Source organism: Amia ocellicauda, chromosome 17 (assembly GCF_036373705.1).
Source record: "Amia ocellicauda isolate fAmiCal2 chromosome 17, fAmiCal2.hap1, whole genome shotgun sequence".
NCBI lineage: Eukaryota > Metazoa > Chordata > Actinopteri > Amiiformes > Amiidae > Amia > Amia ocellicauda.
In genome coordinates, this window is record NC_089866.1 from 14,201,673 (window position 1) to 14,222,635 (window position 20,963).

At 37.4% G+C, this 20,963-nt stretch overlaps 1 protein-coding gene across 2 annotated transcripts in view; it reads right to left on the reverse strand.

Moving 5' to 3' along the window:
* Window positions 1-5,251: 5,251 nt before the first annotated feature.
* The window catches only part of foxk1 (forkhead box K1), a 51,679-nt gene continuing 35,967 nt past the window's right edge, over window positions 5,252-20,963 (reverse strand). Inside the window, exons 6-9 of one of the 2 annotated variants that reach the window (XM_066689128.1) lie at window positions 20,432-20,598; window positions 19,939-20,208; window positions 11,772-11,999; window positions 5,252-11,395 (exon numbers count right to left, since the gene is read on the reverse strand). In XM_066689128.1, the coding sequence (XP_066545225.1) occupies window positions 11,181-11,395; window positions 11,772-11,999; window positions 19,939-20,208; window positions 20,432-20,598 (880 nt within the window). In that variant the 3' untranslated portion in view covers window positions 5,252-11,180. Of the gene's footprint in view, window positions 11,396-11,771; window positions 12,000-16,215; window positions 16,801-19,938; window positions 20,209-20,431; window positions 20,599-20,963 lie in introns of those variants that run through there. The other variant, XM_066689129.1, reaches the window with a different exon arrangement.

The following is a 20,963-nucleotide window of genomic DNA, read 5'->3' on the forward strand; positions in this document are numbered from 1 at the left end:
TAATTGTAATCTATTTGTTAAACCATTCAGTGTACAGTGTATGTACATTTGTGGCTATGGAAAGTATTCACCCTCCTTGAACTTCACATGCTGTTGTGGTACAACCTGAAATTTGAAAATAAGAACATGAAAAGTCTGTATTAGATAAGTATCCCACCCCCCATGCCACTCTTAAATCAGATCAGCTGCAAACAATTACATTCAGAATTCACACAATATGTTGAATGGAGTAAAAGTGGTTCACATTATTTCAGATTAAATACACCTTAGATTAGAAATTAGAAATTAATGTAGAAATGTCCTTGTTTTCCATGAAAACATACATGAAATGATTTTGAATAGGAAATATAGCAAAATGAATAGGAATCTGAATAGATTTCACCCCATGCTTCCTACTCCATTGTAGACAGAATACCAGCTGACTGCTTCTTCCCTACATAGTTCTTGCATGGAGCTGTGCTTTGGGTCATTGTCCTGTTGTAGCCACTCAAGCACCATCCATAGGGTACGGCATGGTGTTGCAAAATTGAGTGATAGCCTTCCTTCTTCAAGATTCCTTTTACCATGTACGAATCTCCCACTTTACCACCACCACAGCACCCCCAGACCATCACATTGCCTCCACCATGCTTGATAGATGACACCAAGCACACCTCCAGCATCTTCTCATTTGGTCTTCGTCTCACGAATGTTCTTCTTTGTGATCCAAACACCTCAAACTTAGTTTCATCTGTCCATAACACTTTTTTCCAATGTTCCTCTGTCCAGTGTCTGTGTTCTTTTGCCCATATTAATCTTTTCTTTTTATTGGCCAGTCTGAGATATGGCTTTTTCTTTGCAACTCTGTCAAGAAGGCCAGCATCCCGGAGTCGCCTCTTCACTGTTGACGTTGAAACTGGTGTTTTGCGGGTACCATTTAATGAAGCTGCCAGTTGAGGACCGGTGAGGCATCTTTCTCAAACTAGACAACTCTAATATATTTGTCCTCTTGCCCAGTTATGCACCGGGGCCTCCCACTCTTCTTTCTATTCTGGTTAGAGACAGTTTGTGCTGTTCTGTGAAGGGAGTAGTACACAGCGTTGTACGAGATCTTCAGTTTCTCAGCCATTTCTTGCAAGGAATAGCCTTCATTTGTCAGAACAAGAATAGATTGACGAGTTTCAGAAGAAAGTTATTTGTTTCTGGCCATTTTGAGCCTGTAATCGAATTGCTGATGCTCCAGATACTCATCAGCACAACAGTTTTCAGCTAACATAATCGCAAAAGGGTTTTCTAATGATCAATTAGCCTTTTAAATTGATAAACTTGGATTAGCAAACACAACGTGCCATTGGAACACAGGACTGATGGTTGCTGATAATGGGCCTCTGTACGCCTATGTAGATATCCCATTACAAATCAGCCGTTTCCAGCTACAATAATCATTTACAACATTAACAATGTCTACACTGTAATTTTATGTTATTTAAATGGACAAAAAAATGTGCTTTTCTTTTGAAAACAAGAATTTCTAAGTGACCCCAAACTTTTGAACAGTAGTGTATATACACTCACCTAAAGGATTATTAGGAACACCATACTAATACTGTGTTTGACCCCCTTTCGCCTTCAGAACTGCCTTAATTCTACGTGGCATTGATTCAACAAGGTGCTGAAAGCATTCTTTAGAAATGTTGGCCCATATTGAGAGGATAGCATCTTGCAGTTGATGGAGATTTGTGGGATGCACATCCAGGGCACGAAGCTCCCGTTCCACCACATCCCAAAGATGCTCTATTGGGTTGAGATCTGGTGACTGTGGGGGCCAGTTTAGTACAGTGAACTCATTGTCATGTTCAAGAAACCAATTTGAAATGATTCGACCTCTGTGACATGGTGCATTATCCTGCTGGAAGTAGCCATCAGAGGATGGGTACATGGTGGTCATAAAGGGATGGACATGGTCAGAAACAATGCTCAGGTAGGCCGTGGCATTTAAACGATGCCCAATTGGCACTAAGGGGCCTAAAGTGTGCCAAGAAAACATCCCCCACACCATTACACCACCACCACCAGCCTGCACAGTGGTAACAAGGCATGATGGATCCATGTTCTCATTCTGTTTACGCCAAATTCTGACTCTACCATCTGAATGTCTCAACAGAAATCAAGACTCATCAGACCAGGCAACATGTTTCCAGTCTTCAACTGTCCAATTTTGGTGAGCTTGTGCAAATTGTAGCCTCTTTTTCCTATTTGTAGTGGAGATGAGTGGTACCCGGTGGGGTCTTCTGCTGTTGTAGCCCATCCGCCTCAAGGTTGTACGTGTTGCGGCTTCACAAATGCTTTGCTGCATACCTCGGTTGTAACGAGTGGTTATTTCAGTCAAAGTTGCTCTTCTATCAGCTTGAATCAGTCGGCCCATTCTCCTCTGACCTCTAGCATCAACAAGGCATTTTCGCCCACAGGACTGCCGCATACTGGATGTTTTTCACACCATTCTTTGTAAACCCTAGACATGGTTGTCCGTGAAAATCCCAGTAACTGAGCAGATTGTGAAATACTCCGACCGGCCCGTCTGGCACCAACAACCATGCCACGCTCAAAATTGCTTAAATCACCTTTCTTTCCCATTCAGACATTCAGTTTGGAGTTCAGGAGATTGTCTTGACCAGGACCACACCCCTAAATGCATTGAAGCAATTGCCATGTGATTGGTTGGTTAGATAATTGCATTAATGAGAAATTGAACAGGTGTTCCTAATAATCCTTTAGGTGAGTGTATATATATATATATATATACACTCACCTAAAGGATTATTAGGAACACCATACTAATACTGTGTTTGACCCCCTTTCGCCTTCAGAACTGCCTTAATTCTACGTGGCATTGATTCAACAAGGTGCTGAAAGCATTCTTTAGAAATGTTGGCCCATATTGATAGGATAGCATCTTGCAGTTGATGGAGATTTGTGGGATGCACATCCAGGGCACGAAGCTCCCGTTCCACCACATCCCAAAGATGCTCTATTGGGTTGAGATCTGGTGACTGTGGGGGCCAGTTTAGTACAGTGAACTCATTGTCATGTTCAAGAAACCAATTTGAAATGATTCAACCTTTGTGACATGGTGCATTATCCTGCTGGAAGTAGCCATCAGAGGATGGGTACATGGTGGTCATAAAGGGATGGACATGGTTAGAAACAATGCTCAGGTAGGCCGTGGCATTTAAACGATGCCCAATTGGCACTAAGGGGCCTAAAGTGTGCCAAGAAAACATCCCCCACACCATTACACCACCACCACCAGTCTGCACAGTGGTAACAAGGCATGATGGATCCATGTTCTCATTCTGTTTACGCCAAATTCTGACTCTACCATCTGAATGTCTCAACAGAAATCGAGACTCATCAGACCAGGCAACATTTTTCCAGTCTTCAACTGTCCAATTTTGGTGAGCTTGTGCAAATTGTAGCCTCTTTTTCCTATTTGTAGTGCAGATGAGTGGTACCCGGTGGGGTCTTCAGCTGTTGTAGCCCATCCGCCTCAAGGTTGTACGTGTTGTGGCTTCACAAATGCTTTGCTGCATACCTCGGTTGTAACGAGTGGTTATTTCAGTCAAAGTTGCTCTTCTATCAGCTTGAATCAGTCGGCCCATTCTCCTCTGACCTCTAGCATCAACAAGGCATTTTCGCCCACAGGACTGCCGCATACGGGATGTTTTTCCCTTTTCACACCATTCTTTGTAAACCCTAGAAATGTTTGTGCGTGAAAATCCCAGTAACTGAGCAGATTGTGAAATACTCAGACCGGCCCGTCTGGCACCAACAACCATGCCACGCTCAAACTTGCTTAAATCACCTTTCTTTCCCATTCAGACATTCAGTTTGGAGTTCAGGAGATTGTCTTGACCAGGACCACACCCCTAAATGCATTGATGCAACTGCCATGTGATTGGTTGGTTAGATAATTGCATTAATGAGAAATTGAACAGGTGTTCCTAATAATCCTTTAGGTGAGTGTATATATATATATATATATATATATATATAGTATTTTTAGTACCATTTCTCACACAAATCCCCATAATTTATTTAATCTATTGACATTGATTAAAGTGTTTGATCGACCTCTAATTATTGGCTATGGATCCATTCCTGAAAATCCATAAATGCTGCACTGATAGGCTACTTCAATTCAATATTGAGAGCATTAGGATCAAGATTTTGAGTCAAATTAGCAAATAACTATGGTATCTCATTAATCACCAAAACAGAAATGTATACTACAGTATATTATATACATAAATCATAGTAAATATACAGTGTTCAAGAAAGACTAAGAAATATGGTTTATTCAAAGCCCGGTCAAATCAATATTTTGTGGTAACGATTTAGTATGTCGTGCACACAATGTAATTGTCTCACAGGAACATGCAATATCTAGATTTTGTAGTTCTTCCTAGCGTGCATGCATAGAAATTATAATTCTTTCCCATGAGTTAATTAAATTGTGCATACAAGATACTAAATATTCCCAACATACTAAATCATTTGCAAAAGCTATTTATTGCTCTCAGGTACCTTCCTCGGCTCTGTAGGTTTAAGCTAATCAATTGCCAATTTATCACTTTTCATGTATTTGTATTTACAAGAACTGAAGTCCTGAAGTCTTCAAGCACAGAGGATAATGTATTTATTTAACATGCCCGGCCTGAAAGACCCTGACATGGAAGCGCTCCACCTGAGCGGAGTCTCTCTGAACAGCAAAAATTAACAGCTTTTATACAATGCATGACATGTGGTTCTGTGGGCAGGGTCCAGTCAGATGCTTTCTAAGAAGTGTTATCTCGAGGTCAGGTCTCTGGCCCTTGTAATGTTCGTGGTTGTCTTCCTGGGGGAAGGTGGGGGATGCAGAAACCAGATGGCTTCCTTGGATATACTGGAAGAGGTCCAGTCCCATGGTCATCATAGCAAACTGTTAATCAATAACCATGATGTGACCTCTCCAGACTTAAGATAAGCCACAGAACATATTGAAGCAAATGCTGGGAGTGACTTCTGCAGCATCAGCACTCCTAAAAACAGCCTTGCTAACATTTGCTTGCTTGACAATTAATACAATTGGATCCATTGACATATTAGTATTTCAAACATTAATATAAAACATTATACAGTTTATATAAAACAATACCGTCTCTTCAACATGTCATATTACAATTTTAAATTCGGTAAGTAGTTCATTTTTTAAAAACACAAACAGACAAATGGCTTAAAGCATATTCTTTATTATAAGTTTGATGCATAAGGACCAGTTTATGTACTGGATATAGTAATACTATGTAAAAATACTTTACAAAAAAGAAAAAAAGATAAAGATTTAAATAAAGTGGGCAAAAATGTTCTTGATGTTTTCACCAATGATAGAAATCCCCCAGTCATGCATCTGCATATCCGCTCAGTCTTGGGATGTTATCCTTCCTTCAAACTAAAGCAATCGGTTTTATTTTCAATAGTGGAGGATATGAACTTATAATTATTCCTCAACCAAGAGTAAATTTATCAACAAAAAAACACAAACACACACACATACAAATACAAAATGTTTTAAGAACTCCCACAAAACAATGAAGAATAAGCTGAAGAAACAAACTGAATTTCAAATTTTCTTTAATATATAATTTTTCACTAGTTATAGAAACTGATATTACCAGATGACCCAATTAGTAGTTTTGTACATCAGTCTACATACTTTCTTTTGTGAATAACTTTTTTTTTCTTTTTTTTTGTATTTTGATAATATAGAGAACATGAACAGGAAAAAGAAATCAATTGAAACATAAAAGTAAAACAATCATAGGAATACAATAGTTCAGAACATCTTTTGCAGCTTTAAGAAATTAACCTTCTCTAGAATATTACATTTTTATTATCTTTTTTTATAAAATCACATTCTAGAAATCCATTTTAAAGCAGCATGCCCCCCCTCCCCGATCCCCAAAAAATATACAGTGACTGTTTCTAAGGGAGACCTAATATCATGTATATTTGTGTGTGAGATTTCCTTATGAGAGGCAGGATTTGCACTTAGGAGATTTCAGATTCAAAGACTTTAAAAAAACAACAACTTACAACACAAAAGCAATGGATTCTTTATGTGTAAAAAAAAAATAAAAAAATGAGAAAGCAGGGTAACACTGCCAAGTTATAGTGAAGCTATAAACTATGTACTTCTTCAGTCATTCCTAGGCTAACAAAAAAAGTGGATTGGTGAAACATAAAAAGACAATACTAAGATATCTGAAAATGTGAGAAGTCCAATTAAACAATATATTTTAAGTTAAAGGGAAATGTACTACATTTGCAATAACATGGACTGTAAAGACAATTCTGTAGGCTTAAATTAGTAAGAGATACAAATAATCTCCAGTCAATGGCTCTACAGAAACAAGTTGCCTCATTATTATACTAACACTGGATATGATTACCACTTAGACGCTTGAAGAAATTCAAAATATAAAATGAATTGCTTTAAGAAAATTTCAGAGTGTTTTTGGGTATTATCTTTTGTGAAAGAAACCAGTAATGGAGAAATATGCCTTTTAACTCCATCCACATCGAAAACCTGAAATGGGTGTAATATTTTTCTAGCAACTCCTGACAATGATAGTAGAAGGGAATAATGAATACCAGTTAAACACTTGTTTGTAAATGCCTAAATCCCTATAGTTTGATCTTTTAGGAAAACTATATTAGCCGGAGAGGATTTGCCCTTCTCTTCAGTGTAGTTTTAATTTCATAATGCAAAATGCCCCACAACATTTGGGTCATACTAAAATGTAATCACCCATATTGCATTTCCGCTTTCCTATCATCAAAAGGCAACCAAAGGAACTGCATTATGCAGAGAAAAAACAAAACTTGAAATTGAAAGCACATTAGCTAGCAATGGTCAATAACTGTACATTTTCTGAACTGTAGGTTAGAATAAGGTGGTAATTAAAAAATAATGTTTTCCTAAACAAACAAATATTAAACTGTAAATTTACTGATGAATTTGAGAAAGAAAAAAAAAAAGCCTTGATTTGACTACTGATAAAAAAAGTATATATAAAACTTCACTTTCAGACTGAAACCACTTTAAAAACGGCATCAAACATTTTTGTTTAAATGTGTTTTTGAAAGAAAGATATACATTAAATTGATGGTGCTCAAAACTTAAATTCAAATTATTCAATTGATACAAGTTAAGAGCTCTTGTAAGTGCATTTAAAATACAGCAATAGCTGTCAATAACTTGGCTAAACAGAGTCAAAACAAACCACTGAATAAAGAAATGGCTTCCAAAGGTTTCATTTAACAACCCCATCCAATCAGCCTTAACAAAGCTGGTTATCAGTTTAATTGTTTTCCTTTACAAGTATGCTATGCATCACAAACTAAGCAGCTGTCTATCCAGTCTTTATGTGAAGAATGTATGAGTCAAATATTATTTACTAATGAGTGACAATAAGCATGCCAGTCCCCCATCATGTGTTTAATGTTTGTTGTATGAAAGGCTTACTCATAACAGAAGTTTAAACTGTGCTACAGATGCAGTTTAATTTACTGCCCAAGTTTTTACATTTGTAATACTTTTTGTTGGTTCTGACAAAATAACAGTGGTACTGGAGTTAACTGAAAGCATTAGGGATGCACCAGGTCCTTTAAACTCATGAGAACATTAGAAGGAAAGGAACAAATATATAAAATACCACAGGCTAGAAACATCAATTCTGAAAGCAATTTTCACAATTCTTACCACTGTATTTATCTAAACTATGGACAACAACAGTCTTTGCAATGGCTTTGTTTTTATTTATTTTTAAAAAGCACTTCATATGTTTTTTTGGTAAAAACTACATTCTGACCATGAGGTAACATGGCCTTGACAATGCATTAGCATAAAAGACATGGAAGAGGGTTTCAGAAATAAACCTGTATGCCAGGACAGATGCTCCCTAAAAACAATATATAACCTAGCCTCTTAGTTATGAAACCAAGGTGATTCTCTTCAAAATAAACCATACCAAAACTGCAGACATGTTGAAAGATTTGATATCAGGTTTTTGTATTTAAGCATCTTAAACTGACCATTCTTAACTTGAGAACGAAAAAAAAAAAAAAAAACGAATTACTTTATTTGTTAAAGATATGTAAAAACGAACAGAACATAGTTAACTAATAATTGCACAGAATTAATGTAATATATTTTGCACAAACTACTTGCCAAGGGTAAGTTCTTACTCAAAGTTTTAGATTAAAAACTAAATTAAAATATTGCAGGCTGTGAAAGTAAAAGCAAAACAAAGAAATGTTTGCAAAATGTACAGAACTACCATTGACATTTTTGTTTTCCTATTCTGCATGTTACTTTGAAAAATGTGTTAGGAAGAAGATATGACAGAACTGTTCTTCAACAGCAGACAATATATATGGCTTAAAACAATCTGTTCAGCCACTAAAGATAATTCATTTTTGATGCAAAAATGTACCGTTATGTTCGTCTGTGTATACTGCTGTGTCATGAATCACTAAATTATAATTCAGTTATCTAGAAGATTAATTGAAAGAATCTTCTGAGTAGGTAATTAAAGAGCATCCAACTTGTGTGTTTTTACTATACTGTCTGGAATAAATGCAGTCATCTGGAGGATAGGCTAACAATTTCCAGCTGAAACTTAAGGAAAAATGTGTTAATGCTGCAGTAATGCTGTAGTAATGGAAATTTCTTGTCTAATAAAGCACTACTCAATCAGGAAGTAAAACAAGTATTAAAGTGTTAGGAAATAAGCTTATATTTAGAAAAAATATATATGCTGTATATGTGTTTGGGTCATAAATCTACATCAATCTTGGTGTATAACAAAAGGCTGAAAAAGTTAATTGCAACTAACCAAGGACATTCTTTCTGTACCAAATTACAGGCAGTTATTGTACTGCTATTTACAAAAAAAAAAAAAAAAAACTTAAATCTGATGTCAAAAATTTAAAGTTTGACCTTTTTATTTAATAAAACCTTTACAAAAATAATGCTTAGAAATTGATACCATTTTATTACTTTTACAAAGTTTTATTTCAGTGTTGGCGTCAATTTTTTTTTTTTGAGTTGAGGTTTGACATTTAAGGCACTAGTCTGGAGGGGAAAATAAATATAATTAAAACACATACATATATGTATGTATGTATATGCAAACAACACATCTTTAAACATTTAGTTCTTTATATAATGCTAAATTCAAGCATTCAGTGTCACAACCGTTCTCTTTTCATTACCCTCACACAAACCTAGATGCTTAAAAGTAATTTAAACCTAATAAGTTATTCTCAAAATATTAGACTTAAAATAAAATGCAAATCTATAACGAGCATCTCAGGAATTTATCCTGCTGAATTAACTGTGCTGAATAAGGACCATCTATAATATTATTGCAGGGTGATCATTAACCTCAATCAGTTTGTTTTATTATTCTGCTGTATTTATAATTGCTTCATAAGAATCTGAAAACAGGAAAATGCAACCGATTTTGGATTCTTAAACAAAAGCAACAACCGATTTACATAACTGGACACTTGCTAACCCGTAAAATATGAAACACTCGCGATTCCTCATTTCAAAGTTGGATTCATGATCTTTCTGAAGGATAAAGGACAGTTACCTGGTGCACTTATCCCCTGCTGCTTTATACTCCGGTATACTGTAAATGTTTAATTATAAGTAGATATTTGTTTAAATTCCAGTACATTTCAAGATTTAAGTTCCAAATTCATATTTCTAATTTCAAAGTCTGCATTGAGTTCTAGGGTTCTCAGCCTAAAGACTTATTTACATTTTCACACAAAGCAAAAAATTCCTTGGTTTCTAACTTCTTAAAAACATCAAGCTGCCATCATTTTCCTGCTGCTACAGACTGTAATAAATCCCATTTACATAAAGAGGGATATTAAATCTCTAACCTTTCTTGCTGTTACTATGGAAAAGCAGTGTAAACAGCTGGCTTTGCAACTACTTTTCTACCCTGGGATGTGCTCTTCCACTTTAACTTCACAGATATCAACTTTTTATATTTTCCTTAACTTAGGGCCAGATTAAATCAAAACTTTGACCTACCCTCTAATAAAAAAACTACAGAACTGTACTTAGTTGCGATTTCATTTTTAGTAAGATGCCACTTTCTTCTAATCATAATGGAAGTGCTTCTATGCACAGATTTGTAGTTTTCTATTAGCGGGTGGGTCAAAGTTTTGATTTAATCCGGCCCTTAATTAGGTACTATTTGTACCAACTGAAATGTTTAAATAATTATCCATTGGAAATTAAACATTTTTAATAATTAGCCTTGTTTGCGGTTGCATCTTTTTAGATTCAACATGTAAAATGAACTTTGCACTACACATTCTACTAATCACAAACTGCAACATTTAAAATACATTTTTATGTAAGTATGATAATGGTCTGTTTGCAAATTACTTTATATTACCACATTAAGGAGCTCATGCTACCCAAAGCTATGGCAAGGAAAAGATTAGGTTCAGTCCCCATTTGTATTATTTTTAAAGGTTTGATTTGCATCTGACCCTGGTGCTCACATTAAATAATAAAAATGGGAGATAAATATATCAGTATTCACAACAGTTTTAAAAGCAGATGAGAAAACCCTCAACTTCTCCTGCCTCATAAAAACATAATGCTTTTTAAAAAGATTAAATGATCTCAATGGTTAAAGATAGCTGCGTACTTCTTGGTCCCACCATGACCCAACTCAAATTACATATCGCTACTTCAAGGGTACCTATTAAAAACCAACATTAATGCTCTTACTTTTGAGAACTTATAGAAATGTGTTCCCCTCCATTTTCTGAAGGACATTTAAAAAAATCTCCAGGTAATCAAAAGAGTAGGAACATCTCTATTTTTAAGGCTTAATGGATAAATGCATTTTAAGCTCAGAACCTGCTCATTACACACTGTAAAACCCCTTTCCCAAAAATTATACAATCAATTGTCTGTATCTGAATTGCTTTTTTTTGTGGTTTGCTTTTCTTTCTGACATTTAAAGTTCACAATAAGAGACATGTTTTCCCCCATTTGTTTGGCACCTTACATTTATGGTACTGCAGAACAGAAAGATTCTCTGTTGTTCCCCGTCTCTTCTCACACTTTAATCACCAGCATCCTGTGGCTGTGGGGTCACGGCCACAATGACCGGCTGGGGAACAGGGGCTGCGTTGTCATCTTCTATCTTAGGCTTCTTAGCTTCAGGTTCACCAGGAGCAGAAGTTGGTTTTTCAGCCTCAACACTGAGCGGCCTGTTTACCAAAACCGGTGAGGATGTGCTAGCTTGGGCTGCCAAAATCTGAAGTGGGTTAGTGATGCCTGAAAAACAAGATGGAAAAAAATAGAAGATGCCTTATGAAACACTGATGTCATCTCTTTGAAACCATTAAAAATACATAAAAGGTCTTCACTTTCTAGTCTAAGGGTAGCTCCAAGTTCCCAGTTCATTAATCTACTCATGAATGTACATTTTCTCATAGTATACTCCCTCATCCCGCCCCCAATGAATCCCTTCCAATATTCTCAAGTGTTCCCCCCAGCAGAACCAAATATATCAGGTCAAATTTAAATATGTAGAAATAAAATGTACAAAGGATACGTTCACATATATAAAAAAAATAAACAAATATGAAGGTCCAAGAAAAAAAAAAAATTCACACAAATACAATTCAGTCTCTGTGCTATCAGGATGTACCGTATGTATTGCCAGAGATGCTGGTGACGGGGAGAGCATGTTTCCCGTTCTGAGTGACAGGCCTAACAGGCAGCTGGTGCTGGCCCAGAGAGATGGGTGCCGCCTGTTGCACGATTGTGAAGGTCTGTCCAGTGCCGCCCTGGCTGACATGGCTGCTCACTGCCTGGATCACCCGGCTGGCAGTTGGGATTGTTGTGTAGGTCACCATGGGCTTCTCCTCTCCCATACCTGTCATCACAAACACTCCATCACACACCTGCCTTCTGGGACTCATAAAAACTGTATCCCAAAGTGCTCCCCTTGTCACCTTCCCTTGCACGGTGGAAGTAGTTTTTTTAATGAACAACTAAAATGGGTTCGTTTGAATTCAATAATAACATTATTCCTGTTTATAAACAGAACACTACCAGCCTAGAGTAACTAAAAAAAATAGTTCTCCACGCAATCCACTTTATTTTTTCCATGAATTCAAGATGGGAAACGACATCTTCTGCAGTACAACTACCATTTCCTGAAAACTGCAGTAGGTAGCAAAAATAAAAGAGTGCTAGTTCACAGTACATGTATAATGATATACACTCACCTAAAGGATTATTAGGAACACCATACTAATACTGTGTTTGACCCCCTTTCACCTTCAGAACTGCCTTAATTCTACATGGCATTGATTCAACAAGGTGCTGAAAGCATTCTTTAGAAATGTTGGCCCATATTGATAGGATAGCATCTTGCAGTTGATGGAGATTTGTGGGATGTACATCCAGGGCACGAAGCTCCCGTTCCACCACATCCCAAAGATGCTCTATTGGGTTGAGATCTGGTGACTGTGGGGGCCAGTTTAGTACAGTGAACTCATTGTCATGTTCAAGAAACCAATTTGAAATGATTCGACCTTTGTGACATGGTGCATTATCCTGCTGGAAGTAGCCATCAGAGGATGGGTACATGGTGGTCATAAAGGGATGGACATGGTCAGAAACAATGCTCAGGTAGGCCGTGGCATTTAAACGATGCCCAATTGGCACTAAGGGGTCTAAAGTGTGCCAAGAAAACATCCCCCACACCATTACACCACCACCACCAGCCTGCACAGTGGTAACAAGGCATGATGGATCCATGTTCTCATTCTGTTTATGCCAAATTCTGACTCTACCATCTGAATGTCTCAACAGAAATCGAGACTCATCAGACCAGGCAACATTTTTCCAGTCTTCAACTGTCCAATTTTGGTGAGCTTGTGCAAATTGTAGCCTCTTTTTCCTATTTGTAGTGGAGATGAGTGGTACCCGGTGGGGTCTTCTGCTGTTGTAGCCCATCCGCCTCAAGGTTGTACGTGTTGTGGCTTCACAAATGCTTTGCTGCATACCTCGGTTGTAACGAGTGGTTATTTCAGTCAAAGTTGCTCTTCTATCAGCTTGAATCAGTCGGCCCATTCTCCTCTGACCTCTAGCATCAACAAGGCATTTTCGCCCACAGGACTGCCGCATACTGGAAGTTTTTCCCTTTTCACACCATTCTTTGTAAACCCTAGAAATGGTTGTGCTGAAAATCCCAGTAACTGAGCAGATTGTGAAATACTCAGACCGGCCCGTCTGGCACCAACAACCATGCCACGCTCAAAATTGCATAACTCACCTTTCTTTCCCATTCAGACATTCAGTTTGGAGTTCAGGAGATTGTCTTGACCAGGACCACACCCCTAAATGCATTGAAGCAACTGCCATGTGATTGGTTGGTTAGATAATTGCATTAATGAGAAATTGAACAGGTGTTCCTAATAATCCTTTAGGTGAGTGTAATGGCAAGTAAACACTGCTTTATGATGAAAACTAAAAACAAATAGAAAAATGCCATCAACACATTTATACATTTCTCATTTCGGGGATAATTTGAAAATAATTGATTATTGCCTTAGCTACTGTAACAACATATTACTTAAAATTGATTTAGTCTTTCTTTACAAAAGCTCTTCAGGGATAATTCACATAACCTTTTTTTGATATCATGTTTTACAGCGGTCATTCAGACAGCATTTACAAAAAGTGATTATTATAATTATAATAAACTACATATTTCAGCATTTCAGTGCGTTTCTTGAGTATGACCATATAATGCTTAGGTGTCTGTTTTTTATGTTATACACACGCGCACACACACATACAAAGATTTTTCTCAATTGCATTAAACTAGACCGGACAACACTGGCAGACCATTGGTGTGAAGCTGGGTCTGAGTGTTGCAGCACATCTCACTGAATACTTTTTGCTCTCTCTACTCCCTCGGTAATGCAAGTCCACACTCTGTGTTGTCAGTAAAACTCTTACTGAAGGCAGTAGGGAAGTGACTTGGGGATGCAGCCCCTATATATTCTACTACTTCTTCTAGGTGGTCTGTCAATCTCACCATATGAGCTAAAACAGCCTAGTCCTACTTCTCCTTCCTCTTCACCCCCTGCTCATCAACCTACCACCCCCTGCTCATCAACCTACTTTTATTAATAGTATCATTATTTCTTGGCAGATGCCCTTGTCCAGGGCGACTTGCAGGTTCTCAGCTGATGAGTGACTTTCTCCTCTAAAAGCTCTGAAATTCAACAAACCTTCCCTCCCTCAATCCCTTCATGCAGAACCTCAATCACCCTTGTGGGTGGACTGCGAATATTGAGGCTGAGATCAAATCAAATCTAAGATTCAAGTTAGAATCACAGATTCTGCCTGAATGCACATAACGATTTAATTTAATTCCCATAGTGGAGTAAATCCACAAGAAATTAAACAATAAAATGAAAAAGCTAAAGTGAAGAAAGAAGTTGCCAGAGTAAAACACAAATCAACCACATACTGATAATGACACCCTACCTTCACCAATTGATATATATACAGTGAGGGAAAAAAGTATTTGATCCCCTGCTGATTTTTATGTTTGCCCAATGACAAAGAAATGATCAGTCTATAATTTTAATGGTAGGTGTATTTTAACAGTGAGAGACAGAATAACAAATGAGGAAATTAGGGAAATGAGTATTTGATCGCCTATCAATCAGCAAGATTTCTGGCTCCCAGGTGTCTTTTATACAGGTAACGAGCTGAGATTAGGACCACTCTCTTAAAGGGAGTTCTCCTAATCTCAGCTCGTTACCTGTATAAAAGACACCTGTCCACAGAAGAAATCCATCAATCAGATTCCAAACTCTCCGCCATGGCCAAGACCAAAGAGCTGTCCAAGGATGCCAGGGACAAGATTGTAGACCTACACAAGGCTGGAATGGGCTACAAGACCATCGCCAAGCAGCTTGGTGAGAAGGTGACAACAGTTGGTGCGATTATTCGCAAATGGAAGAAACACAAAATAACTGTCAGTCTCCCTCGGTCTGGGGCTCCATGCAAGATCTCACCTCGTGGAGTTTCAATGATCATGAGAACGGTGAGGAATCAGCCCAGAACTACACGGGAGGATCTTTTTAATGATCTCAAGGCAGCTGGGACCATAGTCACCAAGAAAACAATTGGTAACACACTACGCCGTGAAGGACTGAAATACTGCAGCGCCCGCAAGGTCCCCCTGCTCAAGAAAGCACATGTACAGGCCCGTCTGAAGTTTGCCAACGAACATCTGAATGATTCAGAGGAGAACTGGGTGAAAGTGTTGTGGTCAGATGAGACCAAAATCAAGCTCTTTGGCATCAACTCAACTCACCGTGTTTGGAGGAGGAGGAATGACCCCAAGAACACCATCCCCACCGTCAAACATGGAGGTGGAAACATTATGCTTTGGGGGTGTTTTTCTGCTAAGGGGACAGGACAACTGCACCGCATCAAAGGGAAGATGGACAGGGCCATGTACCGTTAAATCTTGGGTGAGAACCTCCTTCCCTCAGCCAGGGCATTGAAAATGGGTCGTGGATGGGTATTCCAGCATGACAATGACCCAAAACACACAGCCAAGGCAACAAAGGAGTGGCTCAAGAAGAAGCACATTAAGGTCCTGGAGTGGCCTAGCCAGTCTCCAGACCTTAATCCCATAGAAAATCTGTGGAGGGAGCTGAAGGTTCGAGTTGCCAAACGTCAGCCTTGAAACCTTAATGACTTGGAGAGGATCTGCAAAGAGGAGTGGGACAAAATCCCTCCTGAGATGTGTGCAAACCTGGTGGCCAACTACAAGAAACGTCTGACCTCTGTGATTGCCAACAAGGGTTTTGCCACCAAGTACTAAGTCGAAGGGGTCAAATACTTATTTCCCTCATCAACATGCAAATAAATTTATAAAACTTTTTTGAAATGGGTTTTTCTGGATTTGTTTGTTGTTATTCTGTCTCTCACTGTTAAAATACACCTACCATTAAAATTATAGACTGATCATTTCTTTGTCAGTTGGCAAACGTACAAAATCAGCAGGGGATCAAATACTTTTTTCCCCTCACTGTATATATATATATATATATATATATATTCTAAGTGTTTTCAAATACTTGGCCGAACAGTTTACATCCAATACGCATGACAACGATGTAGAATACAGACAGGAAGCTTCAATCATGGGAAATTAGGCAGCTAATTGTAAATAAGAACTAATAGCACAAATATTCTATGTTATGGTCAATAAAGTAACCAGTTACTTACAATTTTGGCAACGTTTCAGTAGAGCAATCTTTAAATTTAGAGCGGTCTGACAAAACTTTCTAGAAATTATACATTTGTAACAATTGTTACAAATGACTGAAGTACTTTCTGATTTGTATTAAGCAACATTGTTGCTATTAAAGTAACATATGTTAATCTACCAAACCCACTCTGGATATAGTATCGTCCACTTATTTGCTTTCTATAGGCTATATTTAACTATAATTAACATAAAATATAATGAAATAAGCAAGTTTCATCATGAAAAAGAATATAGTTTGTGCTTTCTTTGCTTGCTAAGGTTGCAGGTGAGTCGTCTGAGGATCTGGTAGATCTGGACTTCTCTCTCTGCACAGCTGCAGCCATTTCTTCCCCTACACCACAACACGAACCGCCTACCTCCACCTCACCTAAAAACAAACAAAAAGAAGAGTCACCAGTCGAGATACCTGCCCATAACTCCTTCAGGCGGCTCAAAAGGAGCATGAGATGAAAGAGGGTGTAGGCTTTTAAAAGAGGAAAAACTACAAATTAAAAAAAATATAGGTTTTCAAAGTGGAGCAATGAAGTTCTCTCTGTGAATGTTTGACAATGCACTGGCAAAACCTGTAACCAACCATCTTCTCTTCAACAAATCTAAAAGTCGTAAGACTATATGATATAAATTAAAATATACAAACATATATGAAAAGCGCAATACCTAACCATGTGACCAAACCTTGTGACCATACTAGTATCGTGCATGCTAAGTTTAAGCACATGGCCACCACATCATGCAACCAAATCCTTAATTTGCACAAAGGCCATTAGGGAAGTTTGTGTTCTAGGTGTACAGCACAAGTGGTTTCCAAGAGGATGTTTTTTGGAAATTTACAAAAATGTACGTATTTACCGCAATATGGCTTTTAGATACTTTGGAAGTTCTGGTGGAATAATAATAAAAATCATCAGAATGTGTGAAACACTAACTAGATTCTGCGTCATCACTCAGTCTTTCATGCACACTTGGAACTATGATGGTTTCATTACCAGGTGTGTCGATTCAAAATCAAGGAAAACCTCTCATCTGGTAAAATTATGCAACACTGCACACACCACAACAACTGTTTCTGGTTTTACCTGAAACTCAGATCTTAAACCTCGAGATCATCTTATGAGGACCACAAATGTCCACACAATCACATTACTTACTACTGTACAAGAATCCATTAAAGGACAACAAAGATAAAAATGCAGATGCGTTACATTACCATTGTGTTTAAAGGTCAAGAGTCCAAATCATGCATTTTGTTTATGTCAAAACCTTTGAAAGGTCTTAAGTCAGATGTCTTGGTGAAAGCATGAATCAAAACTCCCTGCTTCCAAGCTTTAATGTCCCTACAGAAACAAGTGGTTGGTTATATTTTTGTCTGGATGCAAAAATGGTCCGCAGGTGCCCTGTCAATTCTAGAAGACAATAAAAATAAAAGAATGACAGAATACATATTTTCTGAATTCTATTAAAAAAGGAAGATATTTTTCAATAAAATTAATTTGTAGGCTAGCAATATTTTTGAGTGTAGTGAATATGGACAGTTATCCACTGGCCAATGAAAATTTCACAAATCATAATTCGTGTTTAATACACAGAAATGATCATAAAATGCAGACAAATACATGTAAAATTAAAAAAAAAAAAATATATATATATATATATATATATATATATATATATATATATACACACACAAAAAATTGTACAGCCAGAAAAAAATATTGATTCACATAAATCTAGTGTGAATGAAATCCTCATACTAGCTATCATTACTAGTATACAAGCAAAGATTGTTTATTATTCTTGCTGGCTAAACTAAAGGTGCTATCATTCCAGCTGCTTTGATGCTTTTGTTAATCAATTATGATGCAGAGTGTCTGAAAATTTGAAACGAATACAGAATGCCAGAATGCCATTTCCATATACAAAGGCATGTATAGGCTGTGTACGTTGACTCTTGTTAATTAAATGTAAATAGCCATAAACAGAACTGAACCTGGCTTAAGCTGGGTAATATCAGGTCTGATCATCTTGAAAAGCCACATAAGTCTGCTGCTGTAACTATGGATGAGTCAAATAATAATAATAGTGTATATGTACAGTTTCATTATCCAAGATATTGCTTGCTATTTCACATTAATAAAGCTTCAGAAAGTACAGGTACAGGTCCTAAGGAAAACAACAGTTCAGAATGCTATGAAGCAGAACTTAGTGTTACATGTATGTCATATTTAAGCCAGAATTACTGCTATTGTCATGATATGAATTGTCCCCGTTTTTTCCCCATTTGGCTGGTTTTAAGGCTGTGACTCAAATACAATAGATGGCATCATGGATTATTTTATGGCTTATTTTATCCACATCAGAAGGGTTGTTCCATTTATAAAGATCAACGTAAGTAAAATCAGAATACAGTCACCCCCCCAATGTTATGTCGTAATTGGTTCCAAGACCGGCGATGTTAGTTGAGACTACGTAAGTCCCATAAACGCAATTGTTAAAATGGAGAGGGTGGTTCCAGACAATCAATTCTGATCAATACTTTTTTTATAAAATAATAAAAAATAAAAATCTACTTTTGATATGAAATAATGGAAAAATGATTAGTCTCGTAGACAGTTTGAGGGAATCAAGCAACAGGAGAGAATCAAATATATTTGTCAATACTTTGTAGTCCAGCAGGGATTTTGTTAAAAGTTAATCTGCACAGAACTAGATACTATTGAAAGGGTAAGTCAGCTGCATCCATATTTGTAACAGAAAGTGTGGGGGGAAATGCATTACAACATTAAACTGGACATATCACTTAACAATTAGTGCTATGAGGTAAACAAAACAAGTAAAAATTAACATTAGCAGAGTTTAAAATTAAGTAATGACAGTGTTTCTCACAACATTTTGGACAGACTGTTCAGGAAATGTATTATGTAATGCAGTTCTGATTTTACAAGAGAAACTGTCCATCTGTCTGCCAATTACTCAATTCATAGTGATATATGGGAGAGTATTTGTAAATGTCTGTTCATGCCTGTCTAATAAGTCAGGATAGAATGATCCTTAATGTGAAGAGAGCTTTCAACAGCATTCTCACTATTCACGTCATGTCAAATCAATAATTTCAAAGACATTTCTACATGCTTTTCATATCAGTAAAATGTCATTACTAAATCATTAAACTCATGACTCTGAGGAGCAATGCTGATTTTTAAAAGAGTGATTAAAAAGCATTCAAAAATGTATGCTTTAAATAAAGGAAAACTGCTTTAAATAAAGAAACCAGTTCAGTTACTGTGATGTATTAACAACCTCATTTTAACTAAATCTTTAATATCAATGATGGGATTCTGGAAAAACACTTGGGGAATACATTTAAGTAAAATTAATATAGCTTAAGCCTGGGTCAGGTTAGATTAATGTATGTATACATCATCCACTTATTATATATATATATATATATATATATTTTGTTTTTCACCCAATGACTGGCTAAAATTAAGTGATTCATCAACAATACCTTTGAAATCGACAGCACTGTCTGCCCCGCCCTGTATGTTTCCTGAAGGGGTGGTGTTGGCGAGAATGTACCCATTAGAGGAGTTGGCTGCTGTGGTCACCACTCTCACCATGGTGACCGTGGGGGCTTGCTGGACCACATGTATGGCGTGGCCAGAAGGCTGCTGGGAGGTGATTAAGGAAGCGGGCATGTAAGTCAAAGGCTTGGCCACTACAGTGGATGGCTGTGGTGGGACTGCCATGATAACAGGCTGAGCGCTGACTGGAGATCCTGTAAAGAGAATTGTGGAAAAATCTATTATCCAACACAATAAATATATATATATTAAAAGCTTACATTATATAGAAGAAAACATATATTTTCTAAAACAAAATACCAGACAAAAATATACTGCTATCAGAAAAAATAGCTTGGAAGATATTTTTATGTTAATATTTGTCTTAAGTATTATAATATTAATGTTTATTAAAGTAGATACAATTGCACGGTTTACCTGGTGCACTCTGTGTGTACCGGTACTCTGGCACAGAAGCAAGCTTGGATCCAAAGTCATGGTCATGCGAGATGGGAGACCCCTCTCGAGACAGGCACTCAGGGGTCTGTAGGCCGCTGGAGTGAGGGGAGAGCAGACCTGGGTGGGTAGGGGAGGCGGGGGCACTCCTGCAAGGCAGAAAACAGTGCAGTTAAAATCAGGCTCACAGAGCCATTCTGACACATTCACACTGACCCTGTAAAAAACTGATATAAAGGCTGAAGCAAAGATGGCCAAAGCAAAATGAAAGGAACAGTAGAAGTTGAGTTAACCAATTAATTGGCTAACGCAGTTAGACAAAAATATTGGCACCATTTAAGAACAAAGTTTATAAGCCAGAGATGGCCAGTCTACCTACATTGCTCATTTGGTAGCTATAGTAACAGTAATCTACCAACTGACATCCAGTCCGTTCTTCAATGATTTTAAAAGAGTCGGCTTAAACATGAATGGGGAGTTTGTTCTAGACTGTGTGAAGAAGTGTATCCTGTTC